Source organism: Lepisma saccharinum, chromosome 22, assembly GCF_977018435.1.
Source record: "Lepisma saccharinum chromosome 22, izLepSacc3.1, whole genome shotgun sequence".
Classification (NCBI taxonomy): domain Eukaryota; kingdom Metazoa; phylum Arthropoda; class Insecta; order Zygentoma; family Lepismatidae; genus Lepisma; species Lepisma saccharinum.
The window spans coordinates 36,108,326-36,133,856 of NC_139250.1; the positions used below are offsets into that span (position 1 = coordinate 36,108,326).

The 25,531-nt window shown below is 36.2% G+C and overlaps 1 protein-coding gene across 1 annotated transcript; it reads left to right on the forward strand.

Annotated features, from left to right (window-relative positions):
• Positions 1-3,059: 3,059 nt before the first annotated feature.
• Positions 3,060-24,606, forward strand: LOC146004822 (uncharacterized). Its single transcript, XM_083143845.1, has 5 exons — positions 3,060-3,351; positions 7,971-8,132; positions 12,912-13,039; positions 16,977-17,673; positions 24,595-24,606. The coding sequence occupies exons 1-5, from the start codon at positions 3,223-3,225 to the stop codon at positions 24,604-24,606; spliced, it is 1,128 nt and encodes a 375-aa protein (XP_082999971.1). The 5' UTR covers positions 3,060-3,222.
• The last annotated feature ends 925 nt before the right edge of the window (positions 24,607-25,531 follow it).

The window sequence follows — 25,531 nt, forward strand, 5'->3', positions numbered from 1 at the left end:
ATCATATGCTTTTTTGAAATCAATGAATAGCTGATGGACATTTTGATTATATTCCCACTTTTTTTCAAGTGTCTGTCTGATGTGAAAAATTTGATCTGTAGTTGATCTGTTACGTTTAAATCCACATTGATAATCACCTATAATTTCATTAGCATATGGGGTTAGTCTTGTTAAAAGAATGTTAGACAATATTTTGTATGTTGTTGAGAGTAGAGAAATTCCACGGTAATTATTGCAGTTCATTTTATCACCTTTTTTAAACACAGGAACAATTATGGATTCTTTCCACTGTTGAGGGATTTCTTCTTTATTCCATATTAAACAAATTAATTTATGAATTTGACATATTAATGAATTTCCACCATATTTAATTAACTCAGCTGGTATTAAATCAATGCCAGGTGCTTTGTTATTCTTTAGCCTTTTAATAGCATCTTTAACTTCAGTCAAGTTAGGTTCTGGAACTAAAGGTTCTGCTGTGTGGACTTCATTTACTTCTGATTTATCTCCTACATGGACATTTAAAAGGTCATTAAAGTAGTTCTTCCATCTATTTAGAATATCGCTTGGGTCAGCTAGAAAATCACCGTCTTTATCTTTTTTTTTATCAAGTTTACTTTAGGTTGCCACCCCTTTCTAAACTCATTTACACCTTTATATAAATCTCTGATATTTTTATTTTTGCTGTTTGTTTCAATTTCGTTAATTTTACTTTTCAAGTAATCTCTTTTCTTACTTCTAAACGTGCGGTTAACTTCTCGCTTTATTCTATTATAATTGTTTAGATTTGTATCATCAGAGTTATTTAACCACCTAAGTCTAGCCTGATTTCTTATTTCTATTAGATTATGACATTCATTATCAAACCATGGCTTACTTTTTCTCGGTTTATGGTATCCTATACTTTCTTTAGCTGCTGATTCTATTGCATTACGTATGTGCTCCCAATTCTTATTTACGTCTGTTTCATTTATATTTTCATCATCATTTAAATCCTGCAAAACATCAAATCTATTTGACAGTTTAAGTTGGTAATCTTTCTTAATTCTTTCATCAGTAAACTTTCCTGTATCAAATTTTATAACTTTTAGATTTTGTTGCTTATGATTTATCACTGAGAGTCTTCCTCTTAATTTGGCAATTACTAAATAATGGTCGCTGGCACAGTCAGCACCTCTATGTGTACGAACGTCAATTATACTAGTATGCCTTCTCTTATCAATGAGAATATGATCTATCTGATTATGAGTTTTACCATCTGGAGAAGACCATGCATATTTATGGATATCTTTATGTTAAAAGTGGTACTTTTCACAATTAAATTCTTTGAGGTTGCAAAAGTAATCAATCTTATACCATTATCATTACTTAATCCATGAAGACTTTCTTTACCAATCGTGGGTTTAAATGTCTCTTCTTTGCCAATCTGTGCATTACAGTCACCTAACAGAATTTTCATATCATACTGAGAAAATTTATCAAAGACCTGTTCTAACTCTGCATAAAAATCATCTTTAGTATTATCATCTTTATCTTCCGTTGGTGCATGTATGTTTATTAAAATAATTTTACACCACCTACCCTGTAAAACTGCATATGATATCCTATCATTAATAAATTCTACTGTTTTAAGAGCCGAGATAATTCTATTATTTATGAAAAACCCTGTTCCAAAATTATGATTTTCAGTACCACCATAGAAAAAAGTATAATTTTTAGTTTTACAATTCCCTTCTCCTGGCCACCTAACTTCCTGGACAGCTACTACATCTAATTTATACTTAACTATCTCATTAACTGTACACTGAAATGCCCCAGGCCGGTAAAGGCTCAGAACATTCCAGGTGCCTAATTTAATATCCTTATTCCTAATGTAGATCTTATCCTTAGTCCAGGGACCTCCCAAAGTAGTCCCCACCCGGAGATCCGAACGGGGGACTATTTTACCTCCGGAATATTTTACCTTGGGAACATCCATGGCCTTATATTGCTGTTTCTTGACATGTCTTTTTACAGTGCAGAGTTGTCATCTCTACGCCTAACCCCCAATATGAATGGAGGAACTACTACACAAGACAAACACAAACACATTAGACAGCACAATTACTATACAAGACGAACACAAACACATTAGACAGCATAACTACTACACAAGACACACACAAACACATCTCAACTCTAACTATTCTATGATCCTACCGTGAATGCATCTGCACATGTTAGATTGCCGGAATTGGCTTTCGTACATCTCTCGCATGTCATAATCGAAATGTTAATTTTGAAAATCGCAGAAAATCCTCTTCATTATTCAAGGTTACATACAAACACGAGGAGTAACGAACGCCTTCGTGCATGGATTTCTAGAGCGATAAGCAGACGACCGACTTCACTGCCGAACGAGAACGTCATAACTGGAATATCCAATCAGAGGCCGTTCAGTTTTCGTGACGTACAGCATCAATTTATCACGAACTTCTAAGGCCAATTTCTCGCAAACTATTTCGAATTAACACAAACTATTTCGCACAACGTTAATATAAAATGAATGACTTGCAGTGATACAGTTAAAATCATATTTTAGGTTAGAGTAGAAATGTCCATTATGATTTACGAAACAAGTAAAATATTTTCAGTTCAGTTCAGTTCAGTTTCCTGGTGTTTGTGTCCAGCCTTTTCGCTCGACTGCCTGAATCCACTGATTTTTTCGTATCGGATCTGTCTGAAAACTATGTATAGATACCCGAAAAGAAATATTTGTTCCCAACCTCGTGTTTTGCAAGCAACCAAAAGCCATACAATTATTGTCGCCTTTTCTAAAGATACTGCCTTTACACCTTTGCACTCCATGTTATTGTATTGAAAACCGGAAGTAAAGTTCCCGACTGCGCCAAGGAAGCACAGAAATGTATACATTCGGAGTATAGACCCCATAAAGAAGAAGATGCCGAGCAACTTTGGCTGGGAATCGCAAACGCGGTGAGGGTCAAAAATAAAGAAGAAGAAGAAGAAGCCAACATATGAATCAACACGCAACTGTGCAAGCTACTAGGCAAGTAAACTGTGACGTTATTTCCTATGTTTTGTTTGTAAACAAACAGAATCAGTTTGGTTTGGAATAATTTTGAAAGATTGTACCCTTTTTAAGTAAATTGTATCTAACAGGAAGTTATTGTAAATGAGTATTGAAAAATATCGAAGTTAATGCTGCAGTAGTTGCATGAAATGATGGCATATTCGAAATGCTTTTTCTGTTCTGAACGAACTACATCAAACGAAGGTATAAGTATTAGTAAGGCAGAAGAAGATGGAATGGATATTCTAAGGAAAATTAATAATTCCCTTGGTGTATGGGTAAGCATAAATCTATATAAAATTATACATTTCTTTACTTATTTTCTATTCTTCGGTACATCCTTATAAAACGTCAAATAGAGAATAGTTTATGTTACTAGGGCTGTGCCGATACCGATAGGCCTACCGATTCCTGCCAATACCGACTTCTATGGTACTACTTTCGTATAGGTGAAACGCCTAGAAATAATTTATTTCGCACTTTTTTACATTGCTAGAATAGTTGCTAGAATACTATTCTGCATTGCGGAACATTTCTTGAGGTGTGATAATGAATTTGTAACGAAAATAATGTCTGTTTCTTACATTTCCGAGTACTTACTGTTCTTCGTTATTTCGATTCTGTAACTCACAATATGGCGATAGCATACTGGTTCATCACACGTTGTGCCAGTGTTTTGTCGATTTAGAGGGTGTATGCAGTGTTGCAGCCTTGTTCACCGAAAAATACCTACTTTTGTGCCCTGATTTGAAATTATGCTAATACCTCGCAAACCATTGATGTTAGAAATGCTCGACACGTCATGTTATAATGAAAACACGGCAAGGTTTGAAACACTTACTGGGGGTTCCATCATGTAACACATGGAACATTGTGCTCACATGCAGAAAGCAAATGGTGGTAGCAGCAAGAAACTACTTATGGAAATGACTTTATCTAAGGTTTATAACTTTCGTCGAGATATTTTCTTTCATTATGGAATCTATTTGACTGGCAAATCATGTAATTTGCTACAGAAATATCTCACCGACTCACAATTGCCATTGCTTTCCTACGTGAACTGGAAGCTCTATACGTTTGATGACATAACCCCCTCTCAGTGTTTCCAACGCTTTTTTTTAACTTTGTTTGCCTAACCTAACCTTATCGCAAATGGTTCATGGGGCTATCCGTCAGCTGCCCATGCATAATGTAAAATTTCACACGTGACGAACACGATAGTAGGTATTTTTCGGTGAAGAAGATTGGAAACACTGCATACCCACAACATGAGTCAAAATGTGTCCGCCATAATGTGTGTAACAGAAGCGAAGAAAATAATCAATCTGTACATGAAAAATTGTCTTTCTTTTTGTGTAAAAAGCATAATGGCACCTTGAACTATGTTCCGCAATACACAATTTGTAAGTGCGAACCATGCAAAACACAAGATATCCGATTTTAATGTGTCTTCGATATACCGAACTTTTTCCGTTTCTTAATTAATACGTTAATATATCGGACTATTCATGATAGCATGTAAATTTAATTAATTATTATATAAATAGTAAAGAGATGCTATAAAATTAGAGATATAACGGCAAATATTCATCATTTAGTTTATGTGTAGTTAAGACCGCTAAAATTTATATGAAAACAACTTCCCTGGCGAGAAAATTAATGTCAGAAAAGATTAAAAAATCAATATTTATTGAACAACAGAAAATGATGTTACATCTAGTTGATGAAAACTAATGTTTCTAATTAGTATTTTGTGTATATTTTTATAAGTAGTGATGTGCATAAATCTTCTTTGGTACTGTCATTCAAGCCTATGGTTCCAATCTAATCTGGGCAAAAATAAATAATCCTCGATTGGCCAATGCCAGGAGTTAAAGATAAGACCTTCAGAATGGAATACCACAAGAGGAAATTGCTGAATCCACTTGTGGGTCTATGGTCGCATTCTACACCCTCGATTTCGCAAGGATATTTTTAATTTTTTTATGAAGATTGTGTGTTTAAGATTGTGAAGAACAAAATTCTGGAGCGCGGAAAAAAGTATTTACGACTGTACAGTCGTTTAAAGTTGAGATGTTGCCGTTTGAAGTTGCGAGGTGGAAGTCTACTTCCGGCCATGTTAGTTTCGTTGCACACGTACCGATGGATGGATGTAAATGTCAATTTTTCAGGGCTATACCCCAAGAAATGTCATGAAAATTTTTCTGTCCAAAATTTCCTGCCGATTCCGGGCTCCTGCTTGGGGTAATTAACCTACCGCCATCACGGCCCTGCCTCCGCTTTGCTACGCTCCGGCTATCCGCCTTTCTCTGTAGAGTCCCTTTGGAAGGCATGTTAAAAACTGACTGAGCCACCTGCCCCCAACACTATTTTCTGCACTGACACCTGAAGAAACAAAAAAAATTAAGGCTAAAATTTAACCTCAGAAGGTAACTTACCTCTTTTCTCCAAGGCCAAACACTTAATTGCAGGTCGAAGATAGTTTTGAAAGTCCAAAAGAAGTGTAAGTTGTATGTCAAAGGTCTTTCTTGTCCTTTACCACAGAATACTACCCTGTCCTTCCGTTCCATCGTTAAAATAAGAAGTCTCAAATTATCCCATCCTTCATCCATTGAACGTCCGTCAGTCTCATCCTTTGTCCTTCTTTCAAAATTGGATGTCACACAAATCAATTCCAATGTCTGAAGTTGCACAAATCAATCCAGTCTGAAATCTCCAACCTGCCAATACATCACACAATTAACATATTGCAATCGCAAATTATCCCATTGCATAAGTCAGTCATAAGAAGAAAAAATAAAATGTGCAGAGCCCAGATGTGTGCCTGTGATATGAATCCATGATGGACACCCTGAAAAACCGTATTGACGTTACATACGTAAGGAATTTTAATATTAAAAAAATGTAAGTTTCGTAGCACATAGATCTTAAAAATTACCTTCCGCGCTAATTTGAAACACCCTTTGTTATAAAAAACTCTTTTTTTTTTTACTAAAATATTCATGAATCCATAATGGACGCCCTGAAAAACCGTATGGACGTTACATACGTAAGGAAGTTTAATATTTAAAAAATGTAAGTTTCGTCTCATGAAGATCTAAAAAATTACCTTCCACGCTATTTTGAAACACCCTTTGTTATAAAAAACTAATTTATTTGATGAAAATATTTGAAATGTGTGCGAAATTGAGGGCGTAGAATGGGATCACGGAACCTCACTTGCCACTTGAACATAGATAAAACAAAGCTAATTTCCCAGCGACCTATATCCCTCTGTCCCAAGAACTCTGCAATCACATGGCCTGGCATTAGTGCAGCAGGGTCATTCCATGTCAAGTGAACCAAATTTTGGTCAATTTTGAATGTGATCATCTCTGATTTTATTCATACTTAGTTGTTGTGAAGTACCACCTAAGGTTGGAAAAAACTGCTAAATTTCAGATTTTTATCTGTTGTAGTTCTCCAGTTAGAACTCTCTGAATGGAAAAATGTACAATTTTCGGCACACATGCAATCACAAAAAAAAAAAAAATAAATATAGCTAGAATTGACGTAGAAGGTTGGAATAAGAACTAAATTGTTGCTTTTGCTATGAGCTTTAATTAGATGTATCATATTACTACTTTTCAATTTTTTTCATTGCAAGGTCATTCAAACTCTTTTTGAATATCGAATTTTTCAAAAATCTATATTTTGAAAACTTTAAAAAAATACACATAGAAACATACATATTTCAACATCAAGTATTAGAAGTTTTGTTATGGGATTGCAATGAGATCATAGTTTTTGACATGTATAAACAAATACTATACACTAGGTAAGACCATATGACATGGGAATATTGCAATGTAAATTCCATTCCTTTGAGGCGAGTTGTTGCTGTTGGCCGCTCTTCTAGCCACTCAAAATCATTGATGTCAGTGGAATCAATACCTTTCTGAATACCATTCCCAAGGTTAAACGTACACGGAAACTCTCCAAAAGTAAGAGTTCAGGAATTGTTTAATTAGTTATTCCTAGAACACAACTTGTATATATCTTGTCGATTCATATAATGTTATTAGGTGCAAAATTGTGTAAAGTTTTATATTTTATTGGATTTCACTGTAAATTAGTTTTAACTGTATTTATAATATGTTGTTTCACTGTCATACATCTTAACATTATCTTTGTGTGTATTTCATAATTTCATTTCCCTTAAATGGGACTTTGGTTCTGTTATGAGCAAATGAATAAATGAAAAAATTCAATCAATACACGCTGATAATGCTGGTACTGGCCCATACATGGGTATTTTTATTTATGTAAAAGACACCCTACACATAATGTTTAAACCCTGAATCAGGGTGTTCTTCAGACTAAGAACCAAATTTTAGTGAGAATAGCAAAACTGCTGATGACTAGAAATCACATAATCGGATTTTAGGAAGTATTCATGGAAGTAATTTAAAGCTAACAGCCCTGCTTAACTCAACAACGAAAACATTTAGGTCTAATACCCCTTCATACCTATGTCACATGACATCTTAGCAGCAGCACATATCGGAACATCTTGTATTTTTCAATTCCAAGGTGTGCAGAAAAAAAGTACTTGTCAAACGCATGAAAATGAATGCACATAGACATAACTTGATGTATGCAGTCGCCAACAACTAAAGAATGCACACATTTGTATAACAGGCCACACCAAGTCAAATATTATGTTCGTGCACAGTTTAAAACATGGTGAAAATAGCTCAAAAGCTAGCTTCATCACTTCACCATCTGGTAAAGCTAGTCATTCTGTGTGTGCGTATGTACATATAGCACATAGAATTATACTAGCTATGGATACAGATGTCAGAGCTGCATGGACATAGTTTTAATTCATTTAGATTTATTTTTTTCTTTCTTTCAGGCAACAACACAACTTGATTCATCAGATATTGTATGCATGCAATGTGAGCATGAGATTCATGGCTTTGACGATTTTCTTCAAAAATGTATTAATGCTGATATGATGTTGAAAGATACTGCCTCCATAAAGAGGGTAAAATTCAATCAACGAGAGACAGAACAGGTAACTCATGTTAGGTTACAAAAATTTAAATTAGAACAAGCATGTGAGAATGTTGTGAGTTTCTGGAAAAAATAGCACAATATTTTTACACTTTACAAAACATTAGGTGTGGGTTGAATAAAAAATGTTCATTGGCTGACTATGGGGATCCGGAGGCCATATAATATATTTTTTAATGAAATTCCAGGTCTTCTTTTAAAATGTAGCATCTGTTTTTGTCTCTCTGTGTGTGTGGTGTTTAAATCAGTAATTTTGTCTCATTGGCTACTTTTCACCCCTGCAGCCACCCAAGACATAAATAACTTGCTATGTGATAGTGCCCTTACCCACATTCCTGTTCTTACCAAAACCACAATGCATGCCATGGTTGACAGTCGAAAGCGTTGCTACATTTTTCTCCCTTCTCGTCTACAAGCAACCAGCCCTCTTCTGGGTATGGTCACTGCATTGTCCAGTGACATGCATGTGAGGGAGGGATGAGGCCAAAAATGTTAAAAAACAAAGGGACTGAACCTAATCTTATGCCATTCTTCAAACATGCTCAAAGGAGCAAGGGAAGAATGTCCACCTGCACCACCCTCTCCCTGTTCTGTTTTAGGGGTAGGGGTGGGAGTGGCAAGATACTTGGCAACTCCAAACCAATCCTTCTTTGCCAGTGTGCACTACACCCCTAGATTTATGCCTGTGGTTTTTATCACGGATTGCGGAAGCAAAGGACGTTATAGCTTGGCGAAGCATGTACACCTCGAAGTGTACATTGCCCTTTAATAAACACCGTTCCTTCGAAACACTACGCCCGACCCTGTGGCCGAGTGGTTAGCACATCGCGCTGCGACGCCAAGGGTCCCGGGTTCGAATCCCGGTCGGGCTTGGTTGTTTGTGAATGTCCATTCATCAATTTCATCACTCATCCCCATCTTCGCAAATTAGCCAAGAGGCACAAAATGCGAAGTAAAATAAACTAAATCAAACCAAACCAAACCGAAACACTACTTTTTTTTATCACAGAAAGCTGCACTTTAAGAACTGAGTTCTCTCCCAGGACTTCATTATGCTGTCAGCAGAGAAGGGAATGCTTCTGTTATAAAGTCCGTGCGTTTATTATGTCCCCATCGGCAACCCTTTTATAAAACTTAACACTGACAACAATAGCCAAACCGCTCCCGATAAGCACGTGCACTCAAATGTTGTTGCCACATCTTCTTTACATTTCTTGTAGTTGCAAGGTGTCTCTCGTTATTTTTGCTCCATAACCACGTGTGGGGTTGATTCTTTTTAACTAGTTGTGTTGTGTTATGGTGCTGTTTTGTTGCTTTGTTATAGTGTTGTGCTTTTAGTTTTTTCCTTAGACTTTGCATAATGCAAGTTATCACTTACGGCTGCTAGTGAAAATCCTAAGTATGAAGACAAAACTGCAGGATATTATTTCCTTCATGGAGAGCAGAGGTGCCCATCCCCCCCCAAAGCCAATGGCGCATTCCCCCCAAAAATCATGTCATGCATCCCCCCAGATTATATCATGTGTCCCCCCAAAAAAAACATCATTCGCGCCCTCAAACCATATCGTAATCCCCAGAAAGTATTTAATTACGGCAGTTTGTCTGTCTACCGAAAGTAACTTTTCCTTAGCTTTACAGAATACTATACTTGATCTGCCCTTATTCCCTAAACAGGGGTGCCCATCACTCAAGACCATCCCTAAAATCGTTCATAAACCCCCGAAAATAGTTTGGATGAATGTGTAATAGTTGATGTCTATTTGAATGAAATACCATGTTACATTGTCCATATTTTTTGATTGTTCGATTTTCGAAAAAACTTAAAGATAGCACATTGATTGGTTAAATGTAGTAATTAAAATATGTAAATATGCATATAGCCTAAATAGTATTTTTGAGTGGGTTTATAAAACTCAATTTGAGTATTTAACACAAATTGTTACACAACTTAAGACAAAGATAGAATAATTCAACCTTGGCAAACCAAATAATATGCTCCAGCCATATGACAGATTCAATTTGTTTCACCAAACATTACAGAACCCTAGCTAGAAATTCTTAACCTCAGGGCGATAATATAACAGGGTTCCTCTTTCAAAAAACTCACCCCCACCCCTCGTTTTCCTAGGGTAAATATAATTATTTTAGTAACAAACCATAATCCATAACAATAATTACTTGGATTTTATCTTCACTGCAAATTTAAAATTTTCCTGTGACAAGTTAGAAATACGGATTCGATATATTTTTGTCCCAAATGATGCACCTGCTTTAAATTAAGCAGTATACCAACACCAAGCATTATATTTTAAGAAGTGATGTTATTAATGAATATCGAGAATATCGCTTTTGTCTTGTAATGCAGCTATAGTATAAAACTTCACATTCACCTCAGTAAAGCGTCAAACACGCATTCTCGCAACACATGCTTGCGAGTGAAGCGAGCAAGAAAATGTTTACACCCATTTCTTTGCAGGTTTTCAAGAATATTAATTTAATGGGGTGTCAATACTTCCTTAAGATCCCGAGATATTTAGTCTTTCCAACTTCTTTTTTGGCACGTTTGGGGTCGAAAACATGTAGATACAATATCACTAAATACAGTCTCCAAAATTTAATGTTCGAACTCTCTCTCCACTACAGAAATCTCTCGACAATCTAAGATTTAACACTTTATCAAGAGCTTCCTATTTCCTCCTTTAAATTTAATACTCAATCCTACCACCAAAATTTCCATGCTAATTTTATACAGCATTGCCTCCTCCAAAAAAAATAATTTTCAGTCTCCACACCAGAATACCTGAAATAGTGTAAGACAAAGTAATAAGAATTGGATACCCCCTCAATTTAATGTTCAATCCCCCTCTAACTAAAATACCAGCCATAATGTAAGACCTAGAGTTGGATACTTCCCCGCCCCCACGTTTAATTCAGAACCCCGGTGTCAATTAAGGCCTAATATGTAAGAGTTGGATATTTCTCCCCCCCCCCCCCTTTCGATAATACCCTTAAACACTTTCTTTTCAATCTTTATCTGTATTTATTTTCTCTTTCCATATTCTTTAATTTTGTTTCTCTCTTTTCCTTTTTCCTTACCATTTCCTTGTGCTTTTCCTCTATATCTCTTCAATTTGGCAACATCGCTTTCCTACTCCAGTTTGTTGCTTCTACTTCAAAAGAAAACTGCCAGCTTGGGTGTTTATTTTAACAAAGAGTACCGCTCCCTTTGTTAACCGCTGGGGATATAATGAACGTGCGGACTATACTCCAGTCCACATCCTACGACAGGGTTTCCGTGATGGCACAGTGATAACTAGGAAACGGAACTTTAGGTAAATAAATGTTTTTTCTACGATAAGATAGAGACCCTTATTTTTGCCAAAATTCTGATTATAGCCTTATATGTCAACACAGCAAATTTTATTTTATATAAAAACACATATTTTCCAGTTTTCCATATGTAAATACATATTTTGTGAATTTTCATTTTAAATACATAATATCGCTCATTGACTTCAGCTACCTTGAAATCCCCGAAGGAAAAATGTTTATTCTCTGCACCTCTTTCATATCAAGAGTGTTAGGTTTGATTTGTCTTTAAACACACTCGCTGGCAGACTTCTGACACCTTGCCTATGATCCTATTGGGGGAAAATATTACCCCCACTGGATATAACGCACAAGTGCTAATCTCTAAATGTAAGACATTTTGGGAAAAAACAAGGTTTTCAAACTATGTGCCAAATTTCACGTGTTTTGGAAGGTGAAGTAGAGAAAGAGGAAGCTTTGGAAAACTTAAGTGTTAGTGACATTTCGTGCTTCAAATATGCAAGAATTGTTTCTTGTGATGTGGAACGATCTTTCTCACAATATAAGATGTTTTTTTAGAGATAATCGTCAAAGATTTACAATGGAGAATTTGGAAAAAACTATGGTGATCCACTGCAACTCTTCCAAAAAATAGCTCACTAAGAGGTAAGCATTTAGAAACTGATTTCAGGTGTTTAAAATGCATGTAATATTTTGTTTTTGTTACCAAATATTTTTTATTTTTGTCACATATTTTCCTGTTTTTATCACATATTTTCAACATTTATGACACATAAAAAATAAATATTTCTGATTATTTTAGCACATAAAGTTCCATTCCCTAGTGATAACATTGTCAGCTTGTAATCAAGGTGTTCAAGGTTCAATACCTGATGGAGGTGGCATGTAGGAATTTGGATTGTACTTTTAGTGGATGTAAGGCAACAACTCAACAATTCTAACTGACAGCGCCTACTGATTACTTCTCTCAAGCTGCAATAGAGAGGTAGACCAATAAACTTCTGATGAAATCTACATCCCTGAAAGAAACCATGCACAGATTAACACCAAATGAAACAGTACTACCATAGTTGTATTTACTTTCAAACATGTACAGAGTGATTCATAATTCCCTCTGGGCTTTCCCACATTTATAGTACAAGAAATACATACTTACAGTACATAAATAATCTCTCCTAGTTTGCACTCATAATAGCCCCCATCATGTAATTGTAGGTTTAGCCTCTAGGTGGCAGTGTAATGCAGTTAACACAAACATTGTATGCACTGATGAACACAAGTGTTCTGCATCTTATAATTCACTAAATGTGAGTCTGTTGCAGGGATGTCCATTATTTCTTATACAATTTAATGAGCATTATGTAGCTATAATTTGCATTTCCAACATCAGTTATAATTTTATATTACATGTGTGTTATTATTTTAAGCGACTTTTATTTTTTTTTCTCAGGTCACAGTGGTGAGTGAAACTTCAAATGATGACAGCGATTCCAATCAGTCTGAAGAAAATGCCTCTGCACTTTTTGATTCGAATCCGAGCTTTGCAAATAACTCAGAGTTAATAACAGAATCATCAGGGTATGTATCAATTCCATATACAGTCGGCTCTTGATTCTAAGACCCCAGATAGTGACCCTTTTCATGGGAACTGTGAAAAATTTGGATAAAAGTTGAAAAATTTAAGGAAATTGGCCGGTTGCACTCATTCCCTTCACGAGCATTCTACCACTCACAAGTTAGTCTCATCTAACAGTAGACACCACCACAACACGCTTGAGTGATATCCAATTGCATTTGACCTCTGCCCTCATTTTCCCCAAATGTGCCAATGTTACCCCGCACCCGGACAGCCTCTACCCATCATGACAGAATTGTTTTGCCATTGTGATTTCGCTTGCTCTTGGATACACGAAAAGAGAACTTATTGTTAGTTTATTATGTTTTTGCAGCTTATTCGCCTGTGGCAGTATCGGAACAAGTAACTGGTATAGCCAAGGCAGGTTACTGTCTACAAGAAGGAAAAGAAGCAAAACATCTGGGGGGCTCGTCCGGGATATTTCGAATTAGAAGTTCCGAATGTGCTTGGATGTTATTTTTAATCGACCTTGACTTGTTTCCTTGACCTAAGAGCTGCTGACAACTCACGTGGTGGGTTCAGCACGTTCCCATGAGTGAGCTGCTCTTGGCCTTGTAGCCAAAAACACCTTCATTCAAAACGTGTTCTTTGTTGCCTGTAACACTTCATAAAAAATCAAGGCTCTTAGAGATAGTCAAAGTCACATAGACCAACTAAAGACCGTCAACCCACTTAATGCGTTGTCATCCAGGTTTCCGCAAAAGTTTACTTCGATCATATGTGCATCATAACCCCTGTTTCTCACTTCATACATTTTCCTAACTGTGCCGATGTCATAATATTTGCCAAAAAAAGTATCCCTTTGGCTGAGTGACAGCTTCCTCTTTTCCTGTCAGCAAACATGAAAGGGTGGGGGGGGGGGGTGATGTTGATTGTTTCAGCCAGGATTTTCTTGCTCGTGTGTGCACACGGGCTTATTACAGGAGAGAGTGGAAGTGGAACTCTCCTCCTTTCCTTTGACCTCTAAAATGGAGCAACCAGTTCTGGATACATTCATGAAAACGAACAAAAACTATATGACAAAATAAAAAAAGGGACCCTCCCCCCTTTCCAGCTCATTCTCAGCCACTGGTGTGCAGAGCAATGTGATAATTGCAGAATTCAGGTTGTTTTTTTAATATGCTGTTGTCTGCATAGGAAATAGTGTCCGTACTATTGTCTGTTGCATGGTAAAATGTTAAGCAAAGAGCATTTCTTTCTTCTTCACACTGCTGATAAAAGTTCCGTCTTCAACAGTTGCGTCATCTTTAAAATGCGAAGATCTTCTCTTCGACCACCTGTTGCTCGAACTTCCAGCCTGTCTCCTTGTTTTTATGCTACAGCTGGTGCCAATGTTTTGTTTAGCATCTGCAAAGCTGTCGCTTGCCAATAACAGTAATGACTCGTCCTGCATGAAGGGAAAAGTCATTGTTTTGAATCTTGCAAAGCTCTTTGGATTTAAAAATAACGAAATTCAACCTCCAGAAAAAAAAAAACAACTTCAAGTTCTGTGCTTTCTGATAAGCAAAACTGTAAATTTTATTTTACACCCTGACAGGAGAATAAACTTCTTGAACACTCAGAGTAGTGTTGGAAGGAAATGCACACAATATAATTGCTGCTTTTCTTCAGAACCATTCATGTAAAAAAAGGAAAAAAAGTGCTCTGCTGAGACCGATTAAAAACAAAAACATTATTCAAGGGGAAAATTTTGGGGGGATACACAGGGTAAATGGTGTTTCTGTCTCCTAGGAATCTTTGTGTCTCGCAGTGGTAGGGTTGTCCCCTTGTAATCAAGGGTCCCAGGTTCGATACCCGGTGGAGGTGCATAGTGGTTCAGATCCCACTTTAAACTGTAGGTCCAGTCCCAATTAGCTTTACTGTGCATAAAGTGGACTTAAAACATAAAACACCAAATCAATCAATCAAATCTTTGTGTCTGTCTGTTTGTGTCTCCGTTTAAGCTCAAAATTGCTGCAAATGCCAATAACAACCCCTTCAAAATAACGATCCTTTTCCCGGGAACTGTGAAAGGTCGTTATATCGAGAGTTGACTGTAGCTATTATGAGAAGGGTATGCATTTTTAGGTACGGAAACATGTGGTTCCTGGTTCATGTCTGGGTACTGTTACCAGTGTCTTTATTCTCTTAAATACTTCATATTTTCCTTATATCAGAATCTATGAAAATGAAAAGTTACTTCTTTGTGGCAAATGTATAAAAATATTAACAAATCGTTAATTTGCTCAAGGCAAGAATTTCCTGTTACAGGAAGGAAATCCTTCTACAGCAATACTCAAGGTCGCCTGAGGCTGTGAATGAACCATGTGATATTCTTGCTGTGAACACAAGCAAGAACACGTGTGTAATTACTTCTCACTGTTTTCCTTTATGTTGTTATTAATATTTTCTTTATTATTATCCTATGAATATATCGAGTATTTTGTAATTTTATTCAACACATATATGAACTGCAAGATTAGACACATTTTCAATATTTTTAGTGAAGAAGTAATATTTTGATTAACATCATCATACTATGCTCTTCATTCTTGAAATGTTTCTAATAAAAGCAAACACCAATTTATAACAAATATTGTAGTCCACTAGAGCTTGGGTTCTTTCAGTTCTTCGATTATCCAAGAAATGGAGTTAAGAATAAAACAAAATTTGTAACACAAACAAAAGTGTATAATTCCGGAACACAGTAACAGAACAAGTACAACAACTTACATATGGGTATAAATGAAAGAAGTCTCATCACGAAGAACGGCTATGATATTGAGACATACATGAGAGAAGCAATGCACAGACTGATGACAAACAACATTTAGTAACCAGGTCTAGCGTTCACTGCTGATGCAGATCAAGTCCGGCGTATATGTTCAATTGGTCTGGAGAATATGGTGGATGGGGAAGCAATTTTATTACGGTTGAATATCGCTAAACATTGCTCCGAATCATCAAAACGTTGTTGCTTTTGATCGATTGTGAGCACGCGCAGCACCCATTTTGCACACAGCTTTCGCATGTTCAAATATTCATGCACAATATGTCCAACACGTTCCTTTGATATTTTCACAGTCTCGTCTATCTCGATCAACTTCACTTTATGATCATTTAAAATTATTTTGTGGACTTTTTTGAGGTTTTCGTCGGTAACAGCCTCTTTGGGGCATCCACTGCGTGCATCGTCTTCGATGCTCATTTCGCCTCATTTAAATTTAGCAAACCACTACTCAACGGTTGATTTCCTGGTGCGGAGTCCAAATAATGTTTATCAAGCTAAGCCTTGGCTTCAACAGTATTTTTTTTCGCCAAAAAGCAATGCTTTATTAACACACAAAATTCTTTTTTATCTATTTTTTCACAATAACAAAAGCTGCTTCACTCACAATGCTATATCTCACGAACTAATTATCCGGCAGCTGTGAAATTTATACACGTATCTTTTGAAGGTTAGTACTAAGTAAAAATCATATGGATTTAATTCTAGTAACGCCATCTATGAGTCAGCCTACGAACTTTTCAGCCCAACTGTTATATACATATAAGGTCGGATCATGATGGGCAGACACACACATTCTACTAGCTTAGTACTGTTGATGTCTAATTTTACTTTTCTCTGAAGCGAACTATTGACAATAATTACAAGAACGTCACATATTTTTTGATTACTCTTAAAAACAAGTTAAGGTGTATATTGACATTAACATTTGGTCTAATTGGTAAGAAAAATATATTAATATTATTTATTGAATCAATAACATATTTAAATTTCTATGAGTATGTCTTCATTAATGGTCCATTCTACTATCCTCTGTCGTGAATGATCTGCATGTAAAATATGTTACCTGCTTAGGAAGTCACTATATTTGTATGTAATTCTATTTTTTTCAGATACTTGAACAAGAACTATGTGCAAGGAGAGATTCAAGAACTCCCCATGTCAGTTGCACTTTTGGTAATGTCTACAGGAGAGTTAGGTGAACAAGAGCAGCCAAAAGATAACACAGAACAAAGAAATGGGATAGGAAAATTTGAGATGGAAACTTCAGCAATATCCCTTCAAACCAGAGCATGTACTGACGACACTAAAAATGATAACAGGAGGAAGCAATATATATGTCCCATCTGCAACAAAGTTTTCTCTTACAAGGCAGGTTTCTTAATTCATGAAAGAGTTCACATGAAAGAGAAGCCTTTTAATTGTTCAATTTGCAACAAAGACTTTGCCTATAAATGCAATCTTATTAGGCATGTGAGATATCATAGCAATGATGAGCCTTTCAATTGTTCAATTTGCAACAAAGATTTTGTCCTTAAAAGGAGTCTCAATGCACATGTGAGGCTTCACACCAAAGAGAAGCCTTTCAATTGTTCAATTTGCAATAAAAGTTTTTCTCGAAAGGGGAATCTTCAAGTACATGTGAGGCTTCACACCAAAGAGAAGCCTTTCAATTGTTCAATTTGCAATAAAAGTTTTTCTCAAAAGGGGTATCTCAAAAAACATATGAGGCTTCACACCAAAGAGAAGCCTTTCAATTGTTCAATTTGCAACAAAGATTTTCCCTCTAAATACCATCTCGTTGTGCATGTGAGAGTTCATACGAAGGAGAAGCCTTTCCTTTGTTCAATTTGCAATAAAAGTTTTTCTCACAAAGGGCATTTGAATGAACATGTGAGGCTTCACACCAAAGAGAAGCCTTTCAATTGCTCAATTTGCAACAAAGATTTTGCCATTAAAGGGAATCTCAAAAAACATATGAGGCTTCACACCAAAGAAAAGCCTTTCAATTGTTTAATTTGCAATAAAAGTTTTTCTCAAAAAGTGAATCTTCAAGTACATGTGAGGCTTCACACCAAAGAGAAACCTTTCAATTGTTCAATTTGCAACAAAGATTTTGCCCATAAAGGCCATCTCATTGTGCATGTGAGACTTCACACCAAAGAGAAGCCTTTCCTTTGTTCAATTTGCAATAAAAGTTTTTCTCAAAAAGTGAATCTTCAAGTACATGTGAGGCTTCACACCAAAGAGAAACCTTTCAATTGTTCGATTTGCAACAAAGATTTTGTCCTTAAAGGGTATCTCAAAAAACATATGAGGCTTCACACCAAAGAAAAGCCTTTCAATTGTTTAATTTGCAATAAAAGTTTTTCTCGAAAAGTCCATCTTCAAGTACATGTGAGGCTTCACACGAAAGAGAAACCTTTCAATTGTTCAATTTGCAACAAAGATTTTACCGATAAAGCCCATCTCATTGTGCATGTGAGAGTTCATACCAAAGAGAAGCCTTTCCTTTGTTCAATTTGCAATAAATATTTTTCCATTAAATCCAATCTTACTAGGCATGTGAGAGTTCATACTAAGGAGAATCCTTTTCTTTGTTCAATTTGAAACAAAGATTTTGCCGCTAAAGGGAGACTCAATGTACATATGTGGGGTACCGACACACCTGAAAAAAAACTGGAAACCTGAAAATCTTGGGGAATTTGGAAAAAAAATGAAAATCTCATGGAAATAGAGAGAATCATCTTATTGATCATGTGTCCCAATAAAGTATATCAGAGGGACTAAAATATGCTCTTACCTGTTAATAATAAAAAATACAGCTAGTTATGCATTTTGCATTTAGCATATGCAAATGCATATTTTCAGTGTCTTCAGGATATATTGCATATTTTACCAATTTCTTCTTACAAATGCATATTCTGCTATTTCTGTCTGAAAATTCGTAGTTTTCTTTCCTTCGAAGCAATTCAGAAACGTGATTCAGTATGTGTTCGCGAAGAATTCTGTCTACAAGCTTTTAAAGGACATTCACTCTATTCACGAAGGGAAACAAAATGTGGACGGTATTTCAAGTGAACTGCACTTTTCAGATTTGTTGAAATTACAACATGCGCCTATTGTTTCTTGTGATGTGTAGAGAGGCAGATAAGGACAGATGGAAGGCCTGTGTTACTGCAGCCATGAACCTTCGGGTTTAAGAAAGCTAGAGAATTAGTTAGTTAGTTGGATGTGGAGAGAGTGTTTTCAGAGTATAAAAGTATTTTCGTGGATAACAGGCATAAGTTTACTTTTGAGGATCTGAAACAATACGTAGCTATTATGTGCAATAGTAACCTTTCATGCTGAGTAGAATGAGCGACAGATGGTGAAATTCCACCTTCTGCTAATAGTCACATTCAGCAGTGATTTATCCACACCCCCGAACACCCTCCCAAATTTTGAGGAACACCCCCCCAAGCAGAAAAGTGGAACACCTCCCTTCCTGTAGGGTAGTCCCATTTCGATCAACTACAATAAAGTGTCAAAAGAAGGAGGGTGGAATGTTCAGCATGGTCATTTCCTGGAAACACCAGCTCCCTTGACAAGGCTTCATTCAGCTCTAGGGAAGTGACACTGTCATCTGGAAAATGTGAAACAGGTTTGACTCTTTGTAGTGAACTGTGTTACTATGGTTAGCAACACTATTTTCTGTAACTTGGGTGAGATGAATGATTTTGTAGTGGTAGAGAAGAGAACAGTCAAATGCCTTAGGCCTTAGGCCAGTCTCAGTGTAAAATCTCAGTTCGTGTGTTGTTGTTCTGCTTAGTGTAACAATGTCTGAAACTTTACTGCAAAATTGACTGAAGAAGATGGAGAAAATGAAACCAGATAGAAAAAACCAAAAGTGGTGAGTAGAAAAGCAGTGACACTATATGTAGATACCATTTAATCCAAAAGATATTCATAAGTACCAATACAAAATGTACTGACCAAGTATTCAATAAAAACTGCAAGTATTTCATGAAGAACCTAAGTGATTCATTCACATCTATAGTTGATGTATGTGTATGTGACCATTTTTGTTTCCAAAAGAATTCTTACCTTTGTCTTCATGGCATGGTGCTATGCACAGGGGAACACTTTCCTTTTTTACCTTTTTTTGTAAAATAAATTATATATTAGAAAGAAAGTGAAAAATTCAATATGCTGACCAAGGCAGAAATGTATTTTATTATAAAACATAAACTAAACGTAACGTTTCAACCTTCTAGCAAGGTCTTCTTCAGACTCTGCACCAAGTACAAATGTAACAAGGTACAAAACAGGACGATATATATATACACAAACATTACTCCCCTCCAGACTATTAGAAAGTTGTTCTGGAACATTCTAGAAGGTGGCTTTCCCTTGTCAACTATACTTTCACCTGAAAGGCTAAACATTTTCTTCCATATGGAATGTGTTTGGACTATTTATCTCATGCTCATTTTCCTTCATTCTCCTTTCTTCTTCTCTCCTCTTTCTCTGTTGTCCTTTCCACTTTTTCTAACACCTTCTTCCATTCTTTGTTTATCTTCAGCCCCCATTGCAGTTCATTGTGTCTTCTTCACCTTTCTTCTCTATTTCCTTGGACTCCTTCCATTTTCTCACTAGTATTCTCTTCTCCCTTCCTATCTGCTTAGCCTCATCCTACTGTATAGGGGTCCCGGGTTCGATACCCTGTGGAGGCACAAGTGGTTCGGATTCCACTTTAAACTGTAGGTCCAGTTCCGATTAGCCTTACTGTGCATAAAGTGGACTTAAAACACCAAATCAAACCAAAAACCAAATCATCCTACTCTATGTCATGTCCTGTTTCTCTTGTGTGTTTAAATATCACATTTCTCTCTCTCTTAAGTCCTACATCATCCCTATGTTGTTTCAACCTGTCTTTCAGCCTCTTTTTCATTTCTCCTATGTACACACTCTGACATTCTTTACATTTCACTTCGTAGATAATCCCTTCCTCTTCTCTGTTTTCCTTTTTCTTGTTTGCATTCTTCGCTATTCTTAAGATGCTTTTCACTCCCTTCCTGTAAGTTTTAATGCCCGCTTTACTAAGCACTTTGCATATCTTTTTTGTGGTCTTCCCCATACTCTGTATTCCAAACCTCTTCTCTTTTTCTTTCTCTTCCAATTCTTCCCTGTCACTTTTCTTCCTACTTCTGTTGTACTAGGAGGAGGGTCCATGCTGGGTGGTTGCCTGGGCACTAAGGACAAATGGGGTGCCGAACAAGGAAAACAGATAGAAATAGAAATGTGATAACATCGTAGTTCTCTGCGAGATTACTCGCACCCTATGAAATTAAAGTTATTGTCAGTTTGCTAAGATATAGATTTAGTAAAATTTTTCCTCCTCTGTTTATCTAGTCTGTCCCCTGACGTAATGACATATCTAATTTTTTCCAACTTATCAGAGGAAAAAAGGGAAGTATATGGAATTAAACACTCTTTCAGCTTCTTTTTCATTTCTCCTATGTACACACTCTGACATTCTTTACATTTCACTTCCTAGATAATCCCTACCTCTTCTCTGTTTTCCTTTTTCTTGTTTGCATTTTTTGCTATTCTTAAGATGCTTCTCCCTCCCTTCCTGTAAGTTTTAATGCCCACTTTCCTAAGCACATTGCATATCTTTACTGTGGTCTTCCTCATACTCCTTATTCCAAACCTCCTCTCTTTTTCTTTGTCTTCCTCTTTTTCTTTCTCTTCCAATTCTCCCCTGCCACTTTTCTTCCTTCTTCTGTTTATGTCCAGTCTATCCTCCTTCTCATAGCCATTCTTTTCCAGCTGTTTCCATAGGCTATTTATAATGCCTTCTTTTTCACAGTCTTTTGTGCATATTTTCTTGATTCCGTCCTCCATATTCTTTATAAAATTTATTTTTGTCACCTCACTTACATCACTTCTTTTGTGGCAGAGTACCCCTGCTGCACACTTCTTCTGATGCCAAGCGGTTTCAATTTCTTGTCCTCTCTTCCTTTTCATCAATATATCTAGGAGGCTTATCTTGCCTTCTTCTATTTCGAGTTCCAATAATATCCCTCTTTCTTCATCTTTTATTTCCTTGGCAAATATGTCGAGCTGCCTCTTCATTCCCTTCCATATGCCAAAACAATCGTTCACATATCTGCAAAACAGAATGATTTTGTCACCTCTTTTTCTACCACTTTCTTTTCCCATTCATTCATAACCAATTCAGCCAATGCTGGGCTTAGGCTAAAACCTGTATTCAATCCTTCACTCATTAACATTATTTTATCCCCCATTATACTGTAACCGTTATTCCAAATGGTTTCCAGCACCTTCACTACCCTTTCGCAATCCCATTGTCCTACAATTTCTTGTCCCATTCTCTTTTTAACAATGTCCTAAATGTGTCCCCTCTTGATGCTCGGGAACATACTTTTCACGTGTAAGCTAAACATTGTCGTCTTCATCTCATTCAACTTAAGTCCTTTTATAAGGCCCACTACTTGTTCACTGTTCTTAACTGCTCTGCTTTCTTGCTGTGTTACTAACACTTCAATAACTTTCTTTAAATTATTTTCCAAGGGTTCCAAAATATTGTTTCTGCAGTTCATAACTGGTCTCAACTTTATCTCCTCTTTGTGTATCTTTGGAAAGCCTTTCAAACTTGGTAGTCTTCCTGTCTCCTTTATTCACTTCTTGAATCCTCTCCTCCTACAGTCTTGTATGACCCTTTCTCTTATAGTTTGTTCTTCTTCTGTTCCACAAATCTCCTCATGGAAATATCCGTTCTCTTTTCGGTCTTCATACTTCCTCTCATACCAGTCTCTTTCCATCACCACAATTGCTGCTCCTTTATCTGCCTGCTCTATCACCACATCACTTCTTGTCTTGATTTTCTTCATCCCTTCCCTTTCTTTTTGACTCAAATTATCTACTTTTCCTTGTTTTTCCATTTCTTTCTTCAAAATGGCTGCTGTTCTTCTTCTAATTTGTATCTTTCTGATTCTTCTTTTATATGGAGCACTGCTTCTTCAATGTCATATATAACTTCTTCATAATCTATATTTCTTTCTTTAACTTTGAAACCTCTCCCTAGTTTTAAAAATGCTTCCTCTTCTTTTTATAGGTCTACATTCCCTATTACCACAACTCTTCTTCTGGTATCCTCCTCTTGATCATCTTCTCTCCTGTCTTCTTTCCATCCTAGTCCCTCTCCTTTCTTCTTCAACTTTATTTTTATTTTCTCTCTAAACTTCTCCTGCCAGCTTTTCATTTCGTAAAATGTATACTCTCTCGTAAAATTGGTGAGACCATCTTCAATTGATTTTTCAATTCTTGTTAGGTCCTCCTTTATTATTTTTATCTCCTTTCCTCTTGCCCTTATTTCATTCCATATAAGTTCTTTTTCCATTTTCTGAACCAATATCTTCCATCTCTTGGTGTTGCAAACCACTCCCTTCTTACTTATTTTTAATCCTTTAGGTGCTGTGCCTCTCTCCAAACATTTTCTCAGAAACTTCTCTTGTTCGTCTTTGTGTATTTCTTTCCTCTTCAAGTCCTTTTAGTTGTTAATTTTCTACATCAGCCTCTGAAAATGTTCATTTATAACGCCATTAAGCCTTGTTTCCACAATATGAAAAACTCAATATGCTGACCAAGGCAGAAATTTATTTTATTATAAAACAAACTAAACGTAATGTTTCAACCTTCTAGCAAGGTCTTCTTCAGACTCTGCACCAAGTACAAATGTAACAAGGTACAAAACAGGATGATATACTATATACAAAAAATTACTCCCCTCCAGACTATTAGAAAGTTGTTCTGGAACATTCTAGCAGGTGGTTTTCGCTTGTCAACTGTACTTTCACCTGAAAGGCTAAACATTTTCTTCCATATGGAATGTGTTTGGACTATTTATCTCATGCTCTTTTTCCTTCATTATTCTTCCTTCTTCTCTCCTCTTTCTCTGTTGTCCTTTCCACTCTTTCTAACACCTTCTTCCATTCTTTCTTTATCTTCAGTCCCCCATTCCAGTTCATTGTGTCGTCTTCACCTTTCTTCTCCATTTCCTTGGCCTCCTTCCATTTTCTCACTAGTATTCTCTTCTCCCTTTCTATCTGTTTAGCTTCATCCCACTCTACGTCATATCCTGTTTCTCTCGTGTGTTTAAATATCGCATTTCTCTCTCTCTTAAGTTGTACATCATCCCTATGTTGTTTCAACCTGTTTTTCAGCCTCTTTTTCATTTCTCCTATGTACACACACTGACATTCTTTGTATTTCACTTCGTAGATAATCCCTTCCTCTTCCTGTTCTCTGTTTTCCTTTTTCTTGTTTGCATTCTTTGCTATTCTTAAGATGCTTCTCTATCCCTTACTGTAAGTTTTAATGTCCGCTTTCCTAAGCACTTTGCATATCTTTTCTGTGGTCTTCTCCGTACTCCTTATTCCAAACCTCCTCTCTTTATCTTTCTCTTCCTCTTTTTCTTTCTGTTCCTATTTTCCCCTGTCACTTTTCTTCCTCCTTCTGTTGTAATATGAGGGAGGGGGTCAACTCAGAGTGGTTGCCTGTGCACTAAGGACAAATGGGGTGCCGAACAAGCAAAACAGATAGAAATAGTAATTGATAACATCATAGTGCCCTGTGAAATGACTGGAACCCTATTAAATTAAAGTTATTGTCAGTTTGCAAAGATATAGATTTACTAAAATTTGTCTTCCTCTTTTTATCTAGTCTGTTCCCTGACTTAATGACATATCTAATTTTTTCCAACTTATCAGATGAAACAAGGGAAGTATATGGAATTAAACATAAAAATAAATTTTATTTACATTAAGTCCCAAATTTATATCTGGCGCAACAATGGGGGCAAGATGATGCTTTCCACTGCCAGCTGGAAAATGTGGAGAGAAAAAAATTGTGTGTTCCATTGTGCTTTTTGTGTTCGAAAGTCAAATAAATGCTATTCAATTTATAAATAATTGAAAATAAAGTATTACCTCAAATTAGAATTGAAAATTCCTTGCCTTCGCTTTGCAGCTAACATGCCATGCATTTATTTTAAAGTCTTTATGGCTATTCTCTAAATGTATATATAGAGTTTCATTGCTTTATTTCAGTTTGTGAATCATTGTTTAAATAGAGATTTGAAAACACCAGCAGAATTTGGAACTCACTCGCAACACACAACTATTAAAATTATATTATTATATATGCATATAAAACAGGAGGGGGCAGGGTCCATGTGCTGAGGTAAAGAGGAGCCCTAACTAGCAAAGCAAGATTGTAAAAAGTGAACATTGTGGGATACTGTGAAATGGAAGTATTGTTGCTATTTAATTAATAATATTCATTGTCAGTTTGGAAATAAATAGTTCTAAAAATTTTCTTGCTCGCTTTGCTCGCAGTTTGTTATTTATGTAAAAGTTATACTATATCTGTATGTATTACTACTACTTCAGACAGGCAAGACACCCATGCTATCATTCTCACTGATATTTCATTGATGAATTGGGCACCCCCCCAAAGTAAGATCTAAGTTACACCTATGACAAGAACTGTACAAATACAGTAAAACAATATTGCACAAGTATTCCTAATTTCTTTATAACTAGCTTAAGAATTGCTTGAAATGATCCCTGGTAATAATATGCTCAAATTTTATGTTTTT

What these genes read in the sequence shown, in the direction of transcription:
- LOC146004822 (XM_083143845.1), top strand. Translation starts at nt 3,223, where the DNA reads ATGATGGCATATTCGAAATGCTTTTTCTGTTCTGAACGAACTACATCA. An exon ending in ATAATTCCCTTGGTGTATGG is followed by an intron (nt 3,352 to 7,970) that starts GTAAGCATAAAT and finishes TCTTTCTTTCAG; the next exon opens with GCAACAACACAACTTGATTC. An exon ending in TTAATAACAGAATCATCAGG is followed by an intron (nt 13,040 to 16,976) that starts GTATGTATCAAT and finishes TATTTTTTTCAG; the next exon opens with ATACTTGAACAAGAACTATG.